General features: G+C 41.7%; 1 protein-coding gene across 4 annotated transcripts in view; it reads right to left on the reverse strand.

Annotated features, from left to right (window-relative positions):
- TBC1D32 (TBC1 domain family member 32) overlaps positions 1 to 20832 on the reverse strand; it is a 95111-nt gene that overhangs the window by 8468 nt on the left and 65811 nt on the right. For all 4 annotated transcript variants that reach the window (XM_084827416.1, XM_084827415.1, XM_084827413.1 and 1 more), the window contains 5 exons: positions 19234 to 19317; positions 9938 to 10004; positions 6867 to 6982; positions 6204 to 6358; positions 1535 to 1675 (listed from right to left, as the gene is read on the reverse strand). In XM_084827416.1, the coding sequence (XP_084683542.1) occupies positions 1535 to 1675; positions 6204 to 6358; positions 6867 to 6982; positions 9938 to 10004; positions 19234 to 19317 (563 nt within the window). The remainder of the gene's footprint in view (positions 1 to 1534; positions 1676 to 6203; positions 6359 to 6866; positions 6983 to 9937; positions 10005 to 19233; positions 19318 to 20832) is intronic.

Here is a 20832-nt window from a genome sequence, read left to right on the forward strand (position 1 = left end):
ACATCCCATGTTGGATCCTTCTGACTTCCTTTCTCAGATTAAGCACACACAAACAATCCTGGAGTTTCTCTTGCTAGCAAGGGAATCCCTTCCTTATTACCAATCTAGATGAGAGATCAGAGATAAGTGAATTTCCATCCTAGCACTACCGAGGGAAATCCCAAGCAGTGCTGCCATTATTTTTTCAGTAGCAGATGCAGAGGGGTCTGGTGGGCAACCAGTAAAGTCACTGTGGGCTGCACTTTTTGCACCCCTGAATTACAGTGACAGGAAGAGGTGAAGTAAGGACACAATAGCCAAGGAAAGCAAAGTATGATTCCTGGCCATCCAATACTATCAATAAATGAAGGCGCTGCCACTTCCACCATTTATGCCTACTCTGACCTGCACAGGGAAACACAGCTTCACACAAAGATGACATGGCTGGAGTCTGGTCTACATCTGAAGGAGGGAATTGTGTCATGTCACCTTCCCCCGATTGGCCCTTAGCAGTGCAGCCTCCCCTTCTAGCCAGCATTAAGTATAAAAATGTCTGACTTAATGCAAAATTCACTGCATTCATTCAAAGTTACTGAAAGTGACAAAGGCTCAGTAGGAGAGACAAAATTACTATGTGGCCCCGGATGTCATGAATTAGGAAATTTTAAAATTAGCACTATGTATCTGTTTCAAGTTTGTTCATTTAATTGAAGAGGAGTTCTGCACCTTTTTAGTAAGTCAAAACACCATATGGTTATTAAACTGCTCTTGGAAAATACAATTTTAATAACTGTTTCTTTTGTTACTTAATCTCTAACACATTTCATTTAGCTGTGAATATTTTGTTAATGACTCCCTAAGTATTTACACATGTGAATCGGCCAAAAGTACTGTTTCTAATTTGATTGCAAAGGTAAGCTTCAGAATAGATTTATGCTAGTTTAGATGTATCTGGAAAAATAAGTATACTAAGAATAAATGCCACAATATAACAAACATGTTTGTTAACTACTTTTGCTATATTCCCTTGAACGGTAACAAAATCATGGCATTAGAGCTGTCATCTAATATACAGCCCAATCCTGTGCATTTTTAATCAGAAGCAAGTTTCACGGTTGCTCCTACGCATACATACTTTTTATCACAGTAGCAGCTATAATCAATTTTTCTTAATTTAGGACTCACATGTACACTTAGTTCTTCATGACAATATTAGATACCATCAAGCAAAAGCAATTCACTTTCAAAAAACTCACTCATTTTAGGACTTCCTGCTGACTATTAATAAGCAGTAAATCTAATCATAAAGTTAACTCTGCCCATTGCTTTATATTTAGGGATACAGAAAAAAACTATTCTTTCTACCACTATGTTTTTCGTTTAAGACAATTAAAGCCTGATTTCAAACTTTGGTTTTCCTATACTAGTGCAACTGCTGGGCATGAAGTGATTTCAGCTGCGATCCTATACCGACTTACTTGTTTGGCTACAGCTGTAAAACATTTAATGCACCACAACCATTTCAGAAATTCCTTGGAATTGTTTTTGATATTACCTGTGATGAAGTAAAGCCGGACATATGGAAAGCAGAAGAGACAAGTGGCAACTCGGCCTTCAGCAACATCTCAACGTAGTGTGCACTGCAAAAATAGACTGGATGGATCCCAGACAAAGCTGTGTCAATAGGCAGGTGGATCTGACCGATAAACAGACAAAAAGGATTCTTTTACACATCTTTTGGAAGAGCGTGCAAGTTTTCTTCTGCCTAAATTTATACACAGGATGGTACTGAAAAGCTTTCTACAATTAGTGATAAAGTAGGGAGTAGGGGCTGCGGTGGCTTAGTGGTTAAGACGCTGAATTGCAGACTGGAAGGTCGGCAGGACAGCAGTTCGAGACCCGAGTGCTGCATGACGGAGCGAGCTCCCGTCTTCAGTCCCAGCTTCTGCCAACCTAGCAGTTCGAAAGCAAGAAATTGCAAGTAGATAAATAGGTATCGCCTCGGCGGGAAAGGTAACAGCGTTCCGTGCACCTGGGTGTTCAGTCATGCCGGCCACATGACCACGGAAGTGTCTTTGGACAACGCTGGCTCTTCGGCTTAGAAATGGAGATGAGCACCACACCCTAGAGTCGGACAGAGTCGGACACGACTGGTTAGGGACACCTTTACCTTTAGGGAGTATAATTTAGTGCCAACAATACAAGGAAAATCTGGCAAACCACAGCGGAGGAAAGCGAGTACCAGCTTTCTGCCAGCTTTTAATTCCTGACAACATCTCCTTCACTAACAGAGTGAGCAAATGAATGAGTAAGCAAAGTTTCTCTATTGCCAAAGGGGGCAAAGCTACTGGGGCTGAGGGGAGGTTCTGAGTGAAGAATTTGTGGTGGGGAAAGGGTCAAGCACTGCACACTACTTTTCCATTCCAAATTCCTGTAGTTCAAATGGCTTGTATTCTTTTTTTTTTAAAAAAAGTAATCAAGGCTATTTCATGTGTTATGCCCCCGAAACTGTTATAATTATGTGTTAGGAAAAGACACAGGCACAGCTCTGTGTACATATACAGACTTGGATCCTAACATTCCTGCCATGAGTGGAACAGGGCTTTCTTTCCTCCTCCTCCTCCTTATGCAGCCCCTTGAAGATCTATACCTGGAGGTTGAGGACCCTCAGGAACATGAGCTATGGGGTGAGAGCTGCAGATGGTGGGAGGAGTTGGCATAAATTGCATACCTCTCTTACAAGAACAGAGAAAGAACTCAGGACCCAAGCCATAGGTTTTGTCAGGGACAGGTTGGGACATTTTGCTGCCCTTAAGCAGATACATGGCACATTCCAAACTGTGTACCCCAGGATCCACTGTAATGTTGCAGAGCACATTAGCACAACTCACACATTGTACCATTTTATACAAACTAAGAGACGCGCCATAACAAAGAGCAGTGACATTGCAAAGAATCCAGGCATGAACCACTGGGACTCTGCACAGTGTCACTGGCACCCATAAAGGCATTGCAGACCTTAAGTGACAGCTTGAATGGTTTCAGAGTCAAGCCGATTCATGAAACAGTCTTAGAATGGCCTTTCTAAAGAATCGGTTTATAGGACAACAACTGTGCAGATGTTCTCCTGAGGTTCACAGAGGGAATTCCAAACATCCAGGAGGGAATAGCACCCTGAGGTTTGGAATGCCTTCCATGAAGATCAAAGAACAGAAATTCAAGGTAAGAGAAATTCTATTTTTCTCTTCCCCCACTACTTCAATCTAGAGTACTGTTTGGAATGTGGCTGTCACATGAACCTACTGGATAGTGCCCATAACACTGATGAACAGCAACTCCCACCCATGCCCACCTTTCTTGAATTGCTTAAAAAAAAATCTTAAGACATCCTCACAACATTGCTCCATCATTTTATGAATCTGAGTGAAAATAAAGTAGGGAAGAGAAGGCTTTAAGGAAGAGGACTTTCTCACTTTGTTTCCATGCAGCTCACCACACAGAAAATAGCAGCATTACTACCTTATGGAAAGGCTGCCCCATCTGTTACACAGGAGCTGGATTTCACACTAAGGCAAGGCATGGGGATAGCATAGCGCTACCCATCAAATCTGGGCTTTTATCAGAAAATACCTGGGGTCCATATAACTATAACCTATGAAAACATGAAATGTATCTACAGTATTTCATTTTACAGAAATCAATGTGTGCAATATTTGACAATATCTCAAGCCATTTCTATTTCTAGATTGGTAGAAAGGGAATAGTAAATTGATTGGAGTGGGCTTCAGAAAAGTAAGTTTAAGACATGTTATATCATTGAAGTAAAGGTTTCCAGTCAAATGAAAAGCTGTTTACTGATGATGCATAAACAGTGAAACATTATCTAATCTCTTGCTCACTGTATTTGCATTACACTGATAATTATTTGTATTTGGTCATTCATTTAGAATTAAAATGTCTCTTCCTATAAATCCTTATCCAACATCCTAAAACAATTAAGGGAAGTTATATTTTATATTATCAACAATTATCTGGTTTTCATAAGGGCTGAGCTTTTCTACTTGCTCTCCTCCACCTCTCTGCCTGGTCCCTCCTTCTGGACAGTCTCTCTGTGATGTGACTGGGGGCACGTTGTTGCAATGAGCCAGTCCTTTCTGGGGGGATGGACCAAGAAGGTGATGCTTGGGGACATTTCTTCCACCCCTTGGCCACTGACATTTGGGGTGCCTCAAGTTTCTGTCTTGTCCTCCATGCTTTTCAACAGCTACATGAAACTGCTGGGAGAGGTTTGGACTGAGGTGTCATCAATGTACTGAAGACATGCTGCTCTACCTCTCTTTTCCACCATCTAATACAAGAGAGGCAGCTGAAACCCTGGATGGGTGCCTGGGGTCAATACTGGATCGAATGAGGGCTAACAAGCTGAAACTTAATCAGGATAAGTCAGAAGTACTGTGGGTTGGGATATTTGCTTAATCTGGATGGAGGTTTAGATCTGACTCTAAATGGGGTCACACTCCCCCTGAAGGGCCAGGTATTCAGTCTGGGACTGAACTCAGATCTCTTTTATGGAGGCGCTGGTGGCATCAGCTGCCAGGAGTGGTTTTTACTGGCTTAGGCTGGTTCAGCAGCTGTGGTCCGACCTAGAGAAAGCTGATCTAGCCACAGTGCCACATGCCTTGGTTATGTCCAAGTTAGATTACTTTAATGTGCACTATGCAATGGCCTATGGCAATAAGCAATAAACATTTTGTTGTTGTACTGCGCTCTATGTGGGCCTGCCCTTGAAAACGATTTAGACGCTGCAACTGTCACACAATGCGGCAGCCTTAATGCTTGTGGGAGCCAGGCACCCAGATCATATTAGTCCTATTCTGTATCACTGACATTGGTGACCTGTTAGTTTCTGAGCCCAATTCAAGGTGATGGTTTTGGCTTTTAAAGCCCTAAAGAGTTTGGGACCATGTTTCTGAAGGACCCCCTACACCTGTATGAGCCTGGCCAAGCATTAAAATCAGCATCAGAGGCCTTGCTCTCTGGCCCACCAGCAAGAACCATTAGGCTGGTGGGGAACAGGGAGAGGGTAGCCCCATACCTTTGGAACTCCCTCCTCAGGGAGATACATATGGCCTCACCTGCTTGCTTTGCAAAAAACCTTGAAGACACATTTATTCCAGCCTACATTTCATGTTCAAAAATAATTAGCTGCTGCTCTTATATGTATGTGTGTTTAACTGCAACTGTATATTCATGTTTTTATAATATTGTAAGTCACCTTGTGAGGGCAGTGCACTCTGAAAGCAGTTTAAAAAAAACAACAACTTTAAAATACATACATACAGCAAAGAAAAAAATGTCAAGAGTTTTGGTCATGGATCTAACATTTCACATCTAATTTTGCCCTTTGTCATCAACAAAGAAAAATATCAAAAATCTGCATGAGACTGTAGCAAAGGTATCCAACAGTAAGACAGTGGAGCTACTACATATTAGGGAACCGTATTAGGGAACCATCTGCTCCAACGTCTTAGGTTGGAGCAGATGATGAAAGAATATTAAGAAATTAAGTACACAAGAAGTGCATCTAATTTTATGATGATTTATATTAAATGAAACCTGTGTAATCATTTGAAATGCTAAGAAAATAAGGCTGTGGCTAGTCCTGAAAATGCAAACTGACTTAGGACAATCCCATGTAGGTTTAGACAGAAAAAAACCCTCCTACAACTCCCAATATTCCCCAGACAGCATGGGAGTTGTGGGATTATTTTCTGTCTGAAGATGCATAGGATTCTGCCTTTGTTTTGTGTTTTTTTGGCCATCAATGCTAGTTTGTGTCATTTAATGATTTTATAATAAAACAAAAGCTAATAATCTAAAGAATGAGCTTGCACAGAGCAATAATAATAAAAGGCCATTCAATAGTTCATTCTGCCTACACACAGAATTTAACACTACTAATAAAGTGCATTTTATTGCTCACTTTAAAATTCAATAATACTACCATTGCTATCAGTCTACCTGATTTTTCTCTGCCACCAGACAACATTTGAGCAGATGTCAAATCCATATTTTTCAGAAAGAAATTTTACAGGGCAAACATTCAGTTAGAAAATCTTTAAGCGAGTGCATTTTTTAAAAAAAGAAAATGTCTGCATTAATAGATATTCATTTCAAATTTTTAAAGCAATCTTGTCAAGATGAAACCCCTTTTGAAGTCTTACAGAACTATGCAGCCGTGGTATCCAAAGGAATGCTGAAACAAGTAGATGTGAGAATTGTTGGAGAAATGTTAATGTTTTCTCCCTGTCACCCATCATTATTAGAAAGACAGAAGATGCAAACCAGTCATAGTGGGCATATCCTCCCTGCAGACCACCTGTAGAAGTACGTTAAGGAAATCCAGCACTACTTCATTAAGTGCAGAAAACCTTGCAATCCAAAATGCAAATGATACATTTGTAGATTACCTGAAAACAGAGAGAGGGGCTGTAGTAAAGATCATTATACAGATCCAGATATCCAAGGATGATCACATGCATCTCTTCATATTCAGGATGGATGCTCCATTCATTTCAATGGCAAACATGAATCTGCATTCATGGAACATACATATGGATCTGCTTTCTACACTGGAATGAATGGGGAAGCCACTGAAGGTACAAAACTCTGGGCAGGAATAGAAACTTGGATTGAAGAGCAATTGTTTTGAAAATATGCCTGTACAGTAAAGAACATTTTATGAAGTTCCTACATTTATGGCATAAAGATTTCTATCTTTATTTAATATGCAATCTTAAAATTCAAGAAAACATATGAACAATTATTTTTGCAGTTATACTGACAAAAGACATGATGAAGGCTAACTCATCATGACAAAAGGATACGTAATGATGATGTTACAATTGCTTGTTGCTGTTTCAAATACTTCTCACAATACATTAGTACTTGGCATAGATCATTTTCAGCATTCTCTCTCAGCAGGTCCAAATGTTTCCCATAGCTAAAAAAAATTGCAACTTTTAACTAGAGGCAAAACACTTCTCTTTTTTTTAATAGAACAGAACACATCAGAAATGTGAGCAATTTGTAGCCCACTTGAGGAACTCTTTTCTTAGGGACTTATCCATATTATAATTACAATAAATGTATTTTATTACAGATGTCTTCCTTTTGGACTTTGCTAACATTTTCAGGCCATGCAATACTAAGGAATTCAGCTGCATAACATTCTATAAAAGACAGTAGCCCGGATCCAGAAAACCACTTAGGCTCATTGCAAATAGCTTGCACAAGCCCAATTGTATTTTTGACATTTTTCTTTGAAACCTGAAACCTCACCCGTGTCACATCATAGCCTGCTTTTGAAAGTCCATCCCTGCTCACCTGCCCCCACCCACCACAGATTAAATGCTGAGGTGCCAAAAATATATTTGGCAAAGTTTGCAAGGTTTGCAAGGTTGACCTTTAAGAGAAACAGGTCTAATGGTCCTTTGGGTTCATGGATAGTTTCACAGTTCTTTGAATTCTGGCCTATATTTATATGTCTGACTAAAAAGTTTCCACAGAAGGCAATTATGACACCTAAATGAGCCCCACAGCCACTGCTAACTAACATCTGTGTGACATATCTGATTTAATGGACCAAAACACTGGCCACCTTGATGAAATTATTCTCTCTCCATTATGGATGATGCAACCATCTGCCAGGATGCAATGGCCCCAGGCCTGTAACCAAGGCACCTGCAGTGTTAGGGGGCCTAGAGATCCATAATGCTCTCTTTAGGTTCATTATTAGTGCAATTCTCTTGCTAGTGGGCCTCTGAGAGTGTGAGATGAGTCAAAGGTCGATAGCACAGCCTCAACACATTCCATGCTAACATGCTCTGAAGTGTTTATCTTATCAGGGCCTAGGATGCACCTGAGAAGTGAGGCTATGTTTACAGGTGTCTGTGCTGGGAAAGTTCTGATTGTTTTCCTTCTGAACAAGCACTGTTAGTCTATGCTGGGAAAGTTGCAGATGAATGCTAATTAATGCTTGCTTCTGTCATGCTGCCTCACTGCTAACATGCATGGTATAAAACCCATTTTACACCTTGGCTCTGGGTTCAGAGAAGCTGTCTGATCCAACCACTGAGTACTTACAGCATTGTGTGCTGTAAGTACTCAATAAAATCTCCTTGTAAGTAAACCTGGATCTGGCTTATCACTTCCGCGGCACCTCCAAACCCTAGCAGCCCATGGCCGGGTCATACACAGGTTTAATGTCCAACATGGAAATTGTTATTCCACTAATGAATATACTCATGAATAACGAATATCCCAAACTTTCCTTATACCTGGTTTCAACCAAGGTTGGGTGTGGGGTATCAGCAGCAGCTAAATGAGCAGACACAAGGTAGGTGTGGGAAGTGGAGGGGAAACAGATGCACAACTGGTTTTTAAGATCAAAATACCTCCAAGAACCCGCACCCCATGCAAGGGTGTTGTCTGGAAAACTGAGAATATCATCAGAACTAGTTTCTGAATAGGAAACATCTCAAGAGAGAATGTTGTAATTGCACAGCATCTGCTGAGAGTAAAGGCCCTTTCTGATCAAAATAGGCACATTGGTGGAATAGTTAAAAGGGTGCTCTTGGTTACTTTAAAAGTTCATACCAAGATTTAGGAGAATAAATTGTCATCTTCTCCTATGTAGATATGCAGGGCCTTTGGGGCTTTTTAAGTCATGGGCATCCTTGAGAATTTTGCATGAAATGTAATAGGGAGCCCTTGCTTCCCTTTGAGGAAAGGGGCAGGTCAGCGGAGCTCAAAAAAGGGAGCTCTGTGGACATGTTCTGATCCGGAAATGAGTGCTTCCACTCATTTTGGGGTTGCTTTAGGTAAGGCTAATTCCCCCTTGCAGTAGCAGTGGAATACACAGAAGTACAGCAGCAGTATTAGACACTGCTCTGTATCAAAAGATATCTCTAAGCAATTTAGAGAAACAAAGATTAAAATACATCATAATAAATACAAAAACTCATCAGTTAAAATGTTCAAAACATTTAAAATATTTAAAAAAACAAAGCTAAAAGCACAATAATTAATAAGCAGACTAATTGGGCAGTACAATCGTTCAGGGAAGGCTTGGGTGAAGAGATGGATCTTTAATAGGTGCCTAAAACACACCACAGCACTTTCCAAATACCAAGGGGGAGGGTATTTGGGTACCACCATGGAGAACGCCTCCTTCCAGGTTGCCACCAGATGGCAATCTGCAGGTCGTGGTACAGCCAGCAAGGCTTCATCTGATGATCATAGTGATTACACAGGTATATGACCTGTGTGGAAGCCAAATACAAATATTATTTAGGTATGGCATCTGTCTCCAGTTCCTCACCGGAAAATGTCTGGAGTATTCAATTTGTATTAGGGTACTCAACATTAAGGGTGCATAATTCTAGGCATTTTTAGACAGAAAAATGTCCTACAACTCCCAGCATTCCCCAGCCAGTATGACTTTCATTAAGATTAGTGTATGTTATACCCAATTACAAAAATTTTATTACAGATAATGTATAGAGATAGTATTATATTATTTTTTATCAAACATATGCACTAATATGTGAACAAGAATTCGCATGCACACACTTGCTTTATTCTGGTGTTGACCCAGCATACCATAGCCCTCTTTAATGAATTTTGAAGCTGCTGCTTTATTCACTCAAAAAACATTGAAGTATTTTGGTGATTTATCTAAAGTGCACAGTACTGGAGCAGAAACAAAACCAAAAGAGAAACTCTGTGTACAAATGCAGAAGCCACATGGTTCACAATCATTATCTTTTAAATAATAATTTTCCCCAACAAAAATGGTTAGACATTAATGTGATTTGATTGATTCAGTACCACTGAAGTCATAAGAAAAACCAAACATTTTATAAACTCCCAAGTGAAATATTTTGATCCAATGTACCTGATCGTCATTTTAATGCCAAGCTGCTTTATAGATGAAAGGGTTTTGATCTCGGCATTTGCATATGCTAAAAATAAAAGAAAAAATGATACATAAAAATATACAGAAGTTATCATCATTGGCTTGGATCGAATGGTGTAATTCCAATGACAGAATGGCTTCTGTCAGTAGAACTGGGAGGGAGGTGATCCCACCCACCCATGCACACATCATCAAAATCTGCTCTGGAGGGATGGGAAGGTATCCAGAGTAGACATTCAGGAGGCAAGGAGGGCTGCAGGGGGAAGGTGAGAGGGAAAGTCCCATTGTAGGACTTCCACTAGCATGACGTTTGAATTTAACTCATTGTTTTAACTGAAAATAGAAATATGTTTTTACATATTTTGATCTAAAATATATAAAAGAAAAACATTTGGAAACTATAACTTAACATAGTGAAAGAAAGAAATCTAGTTTTTATGGTCACAATAAGCCTACACACTGAACTACCTGTGGCCTTACTTTCAACTATACTCTTTGTGCAACCTTCCAATTTATAAACTGGATATAAAGACCCATTAAGTCATAGTTCAGCTCTCCCTGTGTAACTTCATAAAACTCTGCAACCGCACCTTTCCTACGTCCTTGGGGGAAAAATATTGACTGCAGTAAAGCATTTATCCTTCCACGCGACAGAAGTCAGTAGAGTGCATTCCTCTTACATTTGATTCTACTTTGCCCAGTATGGATGGCATATAGTAAAAGCAGCAGCCTAATTCAGTGTAATCTAGATAAGCATTAAGAGAGCTAAGCATTTATAAGTAGTAAACAAACTAACAATCTGCAGTGTACCACAATCACTACTTTAAAAACAAAACAAAACAAACCCCTATACATGTATCGTGATAGAAAGGAGTATGCAAAACAGTACCTGGATTATCATTATTGTTTTACTGTTGAGTAGATACTTGTATAAATACTTCCAGTGTTAGGAATTTAAATAACCAGAGTGACTTGTAGGGCAACTCTCACAAGTGAAGTATCCTCAATATTAATCAATGGGTGAATCATTAGTCTGGCCCAGTGTGACTGTTCTTACATTTCTATAGGCTTACAGTATGTTCACCTGGTTTCAAAAGTGGCCCTACAAACATCACTATTTCTTTATACTTTTTTTCAGTACACTTGAGATAAGCTGTTCTATAGGGAAGGGGAGGAGATATGAAGGTTGCAATTGTAATAATTCACAAAATGTATCTTGTTTATTCAAGATGCATTATTTAATTTTCCACAAAATTGATGTGAAGCCCATTTCATTAAAACATCTTGAGATAGTGTGGTTTTCAGGACAAAAGCTTCAAAGGATCAATTTTCTCAATAAGAAAACGATTTTCCCCCTAACAAAAAGCACAGCATCTCTGAACTGCCAATCAGATGAAGAGGTGAAACAGGTACTGTTATTAAACAGAATGAATAAAATACGCTATGACAGCAGCTCCCAAGCTGCCTAATGCAGGGAAAGGATTTAAGCATAGGTCAGAGAATCACCTCATAGTTCCAAGAGAAATAAAAACTGCACAGAATATATGTAATTCGCTTTTTAGAAGAAAGGAAATATTACATTCGATATATCTTAACTCATATTTAACATTATGTTGTGATGACTATCAGGATTCCAGATATATTCTTGTTGAGAACTTCTGCTGAAGTACTGTAATTGGTCAATAATTGACCAATAAAACAAGCACTTCTTAATCTTTATCCTCAGCTCTGAAATGAGAGGTCTCTACTAAGGCAGTCTTCCCACCACCACACAGTGTAACACATTCACTTTATTTATTTATTTTAAATCCAGGACCGTTGTGTGTATATCTTATTACCCACAAGCTGGCTACCCTTTAAGAATCTTGCTGATTCTCCCATCCATAATAGTCTGAATGGGACCTCAGACTGAGTGCATCCCTGCCACTACAGACAAATGCAGTAGAGATGCTGCTTCTCAAAGGTAAACTCTGTCCACCGCAGTACATAACGAGGGGAGAAACTTTCCTTTTCCTTCAATACCTCCTATTCAGTTCGAGATCAGATTATTGCAGAAGAACTCAGGTTGCCCACTTACAAAATGGCGACCACAGCACCTACTGCCCTGACATACATCCCCGTTGTCCTGTGGAGCTTACTGGTAGGGCTTGTATGTGCGCATGCTACCTTCTTTCAAACCTGACAGCAGTGGAGGGAGGAAAGGAGAGGCACTGCTGTTGTAGTTTGCACCCAGCTGTGTTGACACTGTGAGGAAAGAAGCCTGAGCTCTGGCTGCTCCCCAAATTCCATACTGTGCCAGCTTCAGGCAGCTGAAGTAGGGCTGTATGGGAAGGACAAGGATCCTTTCCCAATGGAGTCACAGGAACTTAGCTCTGTCTTTTGACTCCCAGATGCCAATAAATGCTCTCCTCACAATACTGGAGAGCTGTTTAAATCCAGGAATTCAGCTTAACTAGTTTATGGTTGGAGCTAACCTTTGGCAGCGGCACCAAATTTTGGCAGCAAATCACTACTTTTTCCCATTGCCCTAGCAAGCACTAGTTACATTGCACAAGTCCTGGTTTATGCTAGCACAACATCATTAGCACAAGTGCCGGAGCACAACTGGATACTACCTGAAGACAGATAATAAGAGTGTATAAAAACTGCTGTTAGAATCATATTTTAGTTTAAAAGTTTTAACTTTTTCATGAAATCCATGAAAAACCAAAAAGGGAACAAAGAATCATCCTCTTTCCTAGTACACTTCCTAGTAAGTTTCAGTCTGTAACAAGTCTACATATTAAATAAAATGAATGTCAGTATTGCATCTTTACATACTATTCAATAGATGGGCAAACCTGCCCCCATGTTGAGTTATCTGTGGGCAAGGCTGAAGCAATTTCAAAACATAAATGATCAAATTTTATTGCTACTTCGAAAGGAGGTGCAAAATAATGTGTAAGATATGTTCCACATCTAATTAAATGAGACATGTTTCGCTCAAAGTATATACAACTACATATTTCTAACAAGTTTGCCAGAATTTTAAAGAGTCTCTTCAAGGTGAATTATTTGACTATTAACAAATACATACTCCTCAGAGTTTTTTAAGGAGGAAAAAATAAAACATGAATTAACAGCAGAGGGTGCAGACTTTTAATTTTATAGAGCTCAGTTAGCCCCATATAATCAAGCGGCAAGCATGCAAAAAAAAAATTCTGGAAGACAATAAAGTGAGAAATGTTCTTTTAATAGCCAACTCCCAAACTGAACATGCAGTATACATTATAATTATCTAATTATTGCTATGCTTTGCAATGTTATGCTGTTATCGCTCCGTAATAAAATGGGGCAATAAACATAGGTTTTTGTCTGCTCAGAGGCAATGGCACTTTCAATTTCACTTGATAGCCACTTGTCCAAAATATCGGTAACAAATATGTGCCCTCCCCGCAAAAAAAATCCCATGGGAAATGGCAAAGACTGTATTAACAAACTACGGACAGTACAATTATAAGGATAAACCTTCTTTCAGGACTGTCTTTCAGGACTATTTTCAGTAAACTATGTAGTGATGGGCAAGCTACATTGACCCAAGCAGTGGTTTTTCCCAGCCTGTTATTAGAGGTCCTTTAATAAGAAAGGCCAGAATGTATTACCTCAAAAACAGCAGATAAAGGTGACAGTCCTGTGCCTAAACCATACCCCTTCAAACTGAAAACAGGGATCAAATGATCAAATATTGTTCCATACCAAAAGAAGCTCCCAGCACATAGAAAATTATCACACCAGGGAGATGGCTTCAAGCATAGTCATCACTGTGACATGCTAGTTTTCTATGAAGGAACATTAAATCATGTGGCACTCCACACTTGCTGAAGTAGTACAGTCCAAAAACAGGTTTGGCATCATCACAGCATCTTAAATTTAAAAGTGGCTATTATGGTGTGAACACTGCTAGCAGTACTAATAAGACCCCCAATACTACTTCTGGAGTCAGCTGGCTGCCATACAGAGATGGGAAAAGGAATGCCTGGGGGAAGCAGCTGCACCAGGCAGATCCTGAGCCTGCTTCTGCCCCCACCAAACAGGTACTTAAGGCGGGCTGCCAGAGGCTGCTTGGGAAGGAGCCTGGGGGAAGGAGGACCAGCCAGCAGCTGCACCAGGCGGATCCTGAGCCTGCTTCTGCCCCCGCCAAACAGGTACTTAAGGCAGGGCTGCCAGAGGCTGCTTGGGAAGGAGCCTGGGGGAAGGAGGACCAGCCAGCAGCTGCACCAGGTGGATTCTGAGCCTGCTTCTGCCCCCGCCAAACAGGTACTTAAGGCAGGGCTGCCAGAGGCTGCTCGGGAAGGAGCCTGGGGGAAGGAGGACCAGCCAGCAGCTGCACCAGGCGGATCCTGAGCCTGCTTCTGCCCCCACCAAACAGGTACTTAAGGCGGGGCTGCCAGAGGCTGCTCGGGAAGGAGCCTGGGGGAAGGAGGACCAGCCAGCAGCTGCACCAGGCGGATCCTGAGCCTGCTTCTGCCCCCACCAAACAGGTACTTAAGGCGGGGCTGCCAGAGGCAGCGCCTCGGCATCGCACCAAGTGCGATGCTAAGTGCGCACTTAGCGTTGCACTCGGAGTCGCGTAGAAGAGGACCTGAAGACCCACCCACCTGCCTCTCCAGAGACACCAGCAGCCACAGATAGCAGCAGCAGAGGGCAGCAGCTTTAAAGACAAGGGAGAAAGGGGCAAACGTGGACTTTATCGGCTCCTTCTTAGCTGCTGTTCTCTTTTATCTCTTTTATATTTTATACTGTTGAACATTTTATACCCTAACATTTTAATATGTGCCTGGGAGGACTATTGGGCAACTCAGGGGGTCAGGGAGGTGCCACTATAACTGTGGTCACGGGCAGGGGGAGGTATGGCATTGGGGGATTAACAGGCCTGCTGAGGAGAAGAGGGGCTAGACACCTTACAGCTGTCCCCTCTTCTGGTTCTTCCCCCAACCTGATGGTTCCTGGCAGCCTTACCAGTCTGCCCTCGGGTCTGGTGGTGCCGCTGCTGAATGCCAGGTCGGCCCAAAATAAAATCTCCCTCATCCATGATTTGATTGTGGATGAGGGGGCTGACCTGGTATGTATTATTGAGACCTGGGAGGGGTCACTCTCTCCCAGCTCTGCCCTCCTGGGAACTCGGTGCAGCACCAACACCGACTTGAGGGTCGGGGAGGGGGGGTTGCCGTGGTCTATAGGAATTCAATCTCCCTCTCCAGGCTTCCTGCTCATTCGAGTGCAGATCTTGAGTGTTTGTACCTTGTGTAGGGTACCCAGGACAGATTAGGGATTCTGTTGGTGTACCGCCCACCCCGCTGCCCATCAGACTCCCTGCCTGAGCTGACGGAGGTGGTCTCGGACTTGGTGTTGAGGACCCCTAGGATGATGGTCCTGGGGGATCTCAACTTCCATGCCGAGGACGCTGTATCTGGGGCGGCTCAGGACTTCATGGCCACCATGACAACCATGGGGCTGTCCCAACATGTCATCGGCCCAACACATATAAAAGGACACACGCTTGATCTGGTTTTCTCGACTGGGCAGGAGGATGGTGATCTGAAAGTGGAGGAATTAACATCTGTCCCTTTGTCATGGTCAGATCACTTCCTGCTGAGGTTTAGACTCCTGGCAGCCTTTCCCCTCTGCAAGGGTGGGGGACCTATTAAAATGGTCCGCCCCCGGAGATTAATGGATTCCGATGGATTCCAGAAGGCTCTGGGGGATTTTCCTGCTGGTATGGCTGGTGCTCCTGTAGAAGCCCAGGTCGCTCTGTGGGATGCAGAGATGACTTGGGCTGTTGACACTATCGCGCCCAAGCGCCCTCTCCCTCTGAGCAGAGCCCGGCCAGCTCCTTGGTATACACCTGAGCTGAGGGCAATGAAGCAAGAGGGGAGAACGCAGGTGGAGGAAAACTCGTGCTGAGTCTGACCGAACACAGGTAAGAGCCAACTATCGAGCCTACTCTGTGGCGGTGAGGGTGGCAAAGAGACAGTTCTTTTCCACCAGCATTGCATCTTCTCAGTGTCATCCAGCGGAGCTTTTCCGAGTGGTTCGCGGCCTATTACATTCTGGGCCAGGGAGAGAGATGGTGGAACCCTCAGTAGCATGCTGTGACGAGTTTGCACGGCACTTTGAGGATAAAGTCGCTCAGATTCGTCATGAATTGGACACCACCATTAATGCAGTTCCATTGGTAGAGGCGTTCAGAGCACTGTCTGGTCCAGTTTTATTGGATGAGTTTCAGTTATTGAGGCCTGAGGATGCGGACAAGGTGCTTGGCCAAGTCCGATCGACCACTTGTGTGCTTGACCCTTGCCCTTCATGGCTTATTAAATCAAACAAGGAGGGGATGTCTGGCTGGGTCCAGGAGGTTGTAAATTCCTCCTTGAGAGAGGGAGTGGTGCCTGCCACTTTAAAAGAGGCAGTAATTAGACCACTCCTGAAAAAGCCTAAACTGGACCCAGAGGATGTTAACAATTATAGGTCAGTGGCCAACATCCCCTTCCTGGGCAAGGTGCTTGAGCGGGTGGTTGTAGGACAGCTCCAGGCAATGTTGAATGAAATGGATTATCTAGATCCATTTCAATCGGGCTTCAGGCCTGGTTTTGGAACGGAAACTGCCTTGGTCGCCCTGTGGGATGACCTCTGCCGGGAGAGGGACAGGGGGAGTGCGACCCTGTTGAATCTCCTGGACTTCTCAGCGGCTTTCGATACCATCGACCATGGTATCCTTCTGGATAGGTTGTCTGGGTTAGGAGTTGGAGGCACTGCACTACAGTGGTTCCGCTCCTACTTGGATGGCCGATTCCAGAAGGTGGTGCTGGGGGATTATTGCTCTGTGCCATGGCAATTGTGCCATGGGGTTCCACAGGGCTCTATTTTATCCCCCATGCTGTTTAACATCTACATGAAACCGCTGGGGGAGGTTATCCAGAGGTGTGGGCTGAGGATGACACCCAGCTCTACCTCTCTTTCTCATCAAAACCAGGTGAGGCAGTGGCTGTTCTGAATCAGTGCCTGGGCACGGTAATGGACTGGATGAGGGCCAATAAACTGAAACTCAATCCAGACAAGACGGAGGTACTGTTAGTGGGTGGTTCGTCTGCCCGGCTAGGTGATATTCAACCTGTTCTGGAGAGGGTTGCACTCCCACTAAAGGATCAGGTTCGTAGTTTGGGGGTGCTCTTGGATCCAGAACTGTCACTTGAGGCACAGGTGAACTCAGTGGCATGGAGCACTTGTTATCAGCTTAGGCTGGTATACCAACTACGCCCTTATCTGAACAGAGATAGCCTAGCTACAGTGATCCATGCTCTGATAACTTCTCGTCTGGATTACTGCAATGCGTTATACGTGGGGCTGCCTTTGAAAATGGTCCGGAAACTTCAGCTGGTCCAAAATAGGGCAGCAAGATTGTTAACAGGGACTGGCCTGCGAGCTCATATTACGCCAGTACTTTTCCAGCTGAACTGGCTGCCAGTCCATTTCCAGGCCCGATTCAAAGTGCTGGTGTTAACATTCAAAGCCCTTAACGGCTTGGGGCCAGGTTACCTGAAGGACCGCCTCCTCCCATATGTGCCTGCCCGGACTTTAAGATCATCGTCAGCGGCCCTTCTCTGTGAGCCCCTGCCAAAGGAAGTGGGGCGGGTGGCTACTTGGAGGAGGGCTTTTTCTGCTGTGGCACCCCGGCTGTGGAATGACCTCCCTAGTGAGGTTCGCCTGGCACCTACACAGTATTCCTTTCGGCGCCAGGTGAAGACCTTTTTATTTTCCCAGGCATTTTAGCATTTTAGCTTTCTAAATTTTTAGCGTTGCTGTTTTAAATCTGTATTTTAAACTCCCGCACTGCTGCTAGGTTTTATTGTGGTTGTATTGTTATATTGTGGTTTTAATGTTCTATATATTTTAAATTGTTTTATTGTGTGCTGCTTGGTTTTAATGTTCTATATATTTTAAATTGTTTTATTGTGTGCTGTTTGGTTTTAATTTTTGTGAACCGCCCAGAGAGCTTCGGCTATTGGGCGGTATTGAAATGAAATAAATAAATAAAATAAAATAAAATAAAATAATGCAAGAGGACAGGCAGATTTTTATGCTGCAATCCTATACATGCTTACCTGGGAGTAAGTCTCACTGAACTGCAAGGAACTTACTTCCCAGAAGACATGCATAGGATTGCACTGTTAATACCTGTAAAAAGTGCTAGTTCGGTATTATTGGTCAGAACACAAAAGTGATACTCAAAGTCATATGCAGCTCAATATTTTGTCTGGATGGATCATATTAATTACTCATACATATATTATCCCATTAACAGATACTGGATATCCTTAACTTAAGGCAATATAGGCAGGCAATACAGAGTTAACTGTTGCTATTGTTTATTATAATTTTAAAAACTGCAACTGCATAAATGTCGATATATGAGCTTATTATTTTCCCTCATCTTTAAAACGTTAACTGAAATTAATTTGACTTTTCCAGATTTGCAAATTTTATAATGGATTGAAATCCTGAGGGATTTCACAACAGCTGGATAAATTGTGTTATTCTAATTTCAACTACCCAAGGGTTTAGAAAGCTGCTGTAGTTTAAGATAATCAGTTTCTCATTTCCAGGAACATGATAACACTGAATATCAATGCATTGTCCTAAAACTACTTTCATATAACACGTTGATTCTATTCATTAAAAACCTAGACTAAACTATTATTACACTCCCTTTTGATCAGAAACCTAGCCAGTGTGTATGCGTGTGTTGGTTGCAGTAGGTAAACTGCTGGCTTAGTGAAACTCAAATCCATCTGTTCTCTTTACAAATTAGCTAAAACTGAACGTGGGTGACACAAGGGGCCAGTTTGGACAATCAAACAAGCCACCGTGGCTTAAACAAGGGATGTTCCCCCTCAAAAAAGCCATGCTGCCCAGGTTTGGACAACATGACAAGCAGCACCTGGGCAGGTAATTAGGAAAATGGTGCCCGGCATGTGGCAGCACAGGCTACGGATTAAAACAAGCCACCGTGGTTTATTTAAGCCACGGTGGCTTGTTTGGATCATGCAAACCAGGTCAGTATGCATAATACACGCATGGGACAAGCCAGACCAAAAGAACAGACCTTGTTTCTCTACCTCTCCCACTTAGCTGTAGAGTGGTTGGCCACTGAAGGAGCCTGAGAAGAAGATGGGTCGCAGTTATCTTTCTTTCAATTCACTAATGCAAGCCAGAATAACAGTATTGGAGAAGAGAATTACCTTCACATTCTCTGCTACTGAAGTAACATTCTGATGGTGTTTGAGAAAGATGCAACACAAACTTTTCCATTAATTCTGCCAAATCTGCAAAAAGTCAAAATGACTAAAGCAGTAACACCATAAAATGAAGTACAGAACCAAATCAACAAAATTTAAGCATACAAGCACCTAGAGCAATCTAAACTGCTGCATGTTGATTTAGACTTGCATGGCAAAAACAATTCAAATCATGCATTCTATTTTTGTCTTCATAACAACATTCCTGATTTAAATTAAATTTTCAATGGCTTCTCTGACAATCTATCCAGTGTAAACTGAAAAGGAATAATTTGTTATACTTAGATCCTCCAAGGATTATTTCAGAATTTGTTAGACAGTTTCAACATAAGGAAAATTAGCTGTAATTAGATTGCACTGTCTACATTCGCCTATGCAGAGATACTGAGGAGGAAAGTTTGGCCTTTATCGTGAAGTAAAGGTCAATGCACTTTAGGGTTTCTGTCTTTCTTTGTGATAAAAAGCTCCAAGAGTTATTCACATCTTCTTGTATAATCAGCCTAGTATCTCAACAAAGTTTTAAAAATCAAATAAAAACAATACGTTTCTTTTTTCACTGCATCACAACACCTTCTGGTAAGGATGTCAGGCCCTCCTCTTCCATGCAGCAAACTCAGAGCTAAAAGACGATAGTCCGCTAGTAAACTGCCTCATGAGCTCTTAGTGCATTTTAATGTATCCATACTAATAAATACTAAATAGTGTCATGTTCACAGCATATTTACATGGTTAAATATTCTGTAGTTGCAGGATATTGTATAAAACTTTCGTTCAGGATAACAATTTCATTTCCAGGCTTGCTAATATGCTTTTATGTTTTGTTGCTTAGTTGTTTGCTATAGCTGTTGTAAGCAAAGAAAGTCATCAACCCTCTCACTTCCATGTTAACAAAATGTAAATATCACAGAATTGTTTTCATTTGTCACCACAGAGCTGTCATGATAAACAATATGCACTTGTATTTGGATAATTGATATGGTCTACTTAAAAGCACAGTACATTTCTTTTTTCCCTTTGTAAGTTCATTATTTTGAAACATAAAGAGCTGTGGTTTTAATATTTATATTTAAGCAAATATCTTCTCTACAAACACTTATATATTTTTATATGCAGAAGGATACGCATGATTTACATTATCTAAGCCGAAGAGCAGCCATGCTACACTCATGATGGTATGAACATTAAACGCATTTTGAACACTATCCTAAATACACTTTTGAAATTGCTAGATAAATAAAAGGCTTAAAATACTATCATATTAAAAATGCAACAAAGATAGATAGATAGATAGATAGATACATACATACATACATACATACATATATACATAAATATCTATATATACATATATATCTATATCTATCTATATATTTAAATTTACTTAGATTATATTAGCAGTCCTCTATATAAGGGAGACATCTCTGGTTGATTTTGGTTTCATTTTCATACTGTTTTTGCCATGCAACCAAGACCCCCTACACCATGAGTGTACTTGAGAATCCCTCCCCTCTCTGTTCTAACAGGCATGAATGCATTTTACAA

Source organism: Heloderma suspectum, chromosome 1 (assembly GCF_057233095.1).
Source record: "Heloderma suspectum isolate Gila_16-S chromosome 1, 16-S_ref, whole genome shotgun sequence".
Taxonomy (NCBI): domain Eukaryota; kingdom Metazoa; phylum Chordata; class Lepidosauria; order Squamata; family Helodermatidae; genus Heloderma; species Heloderma suspectum.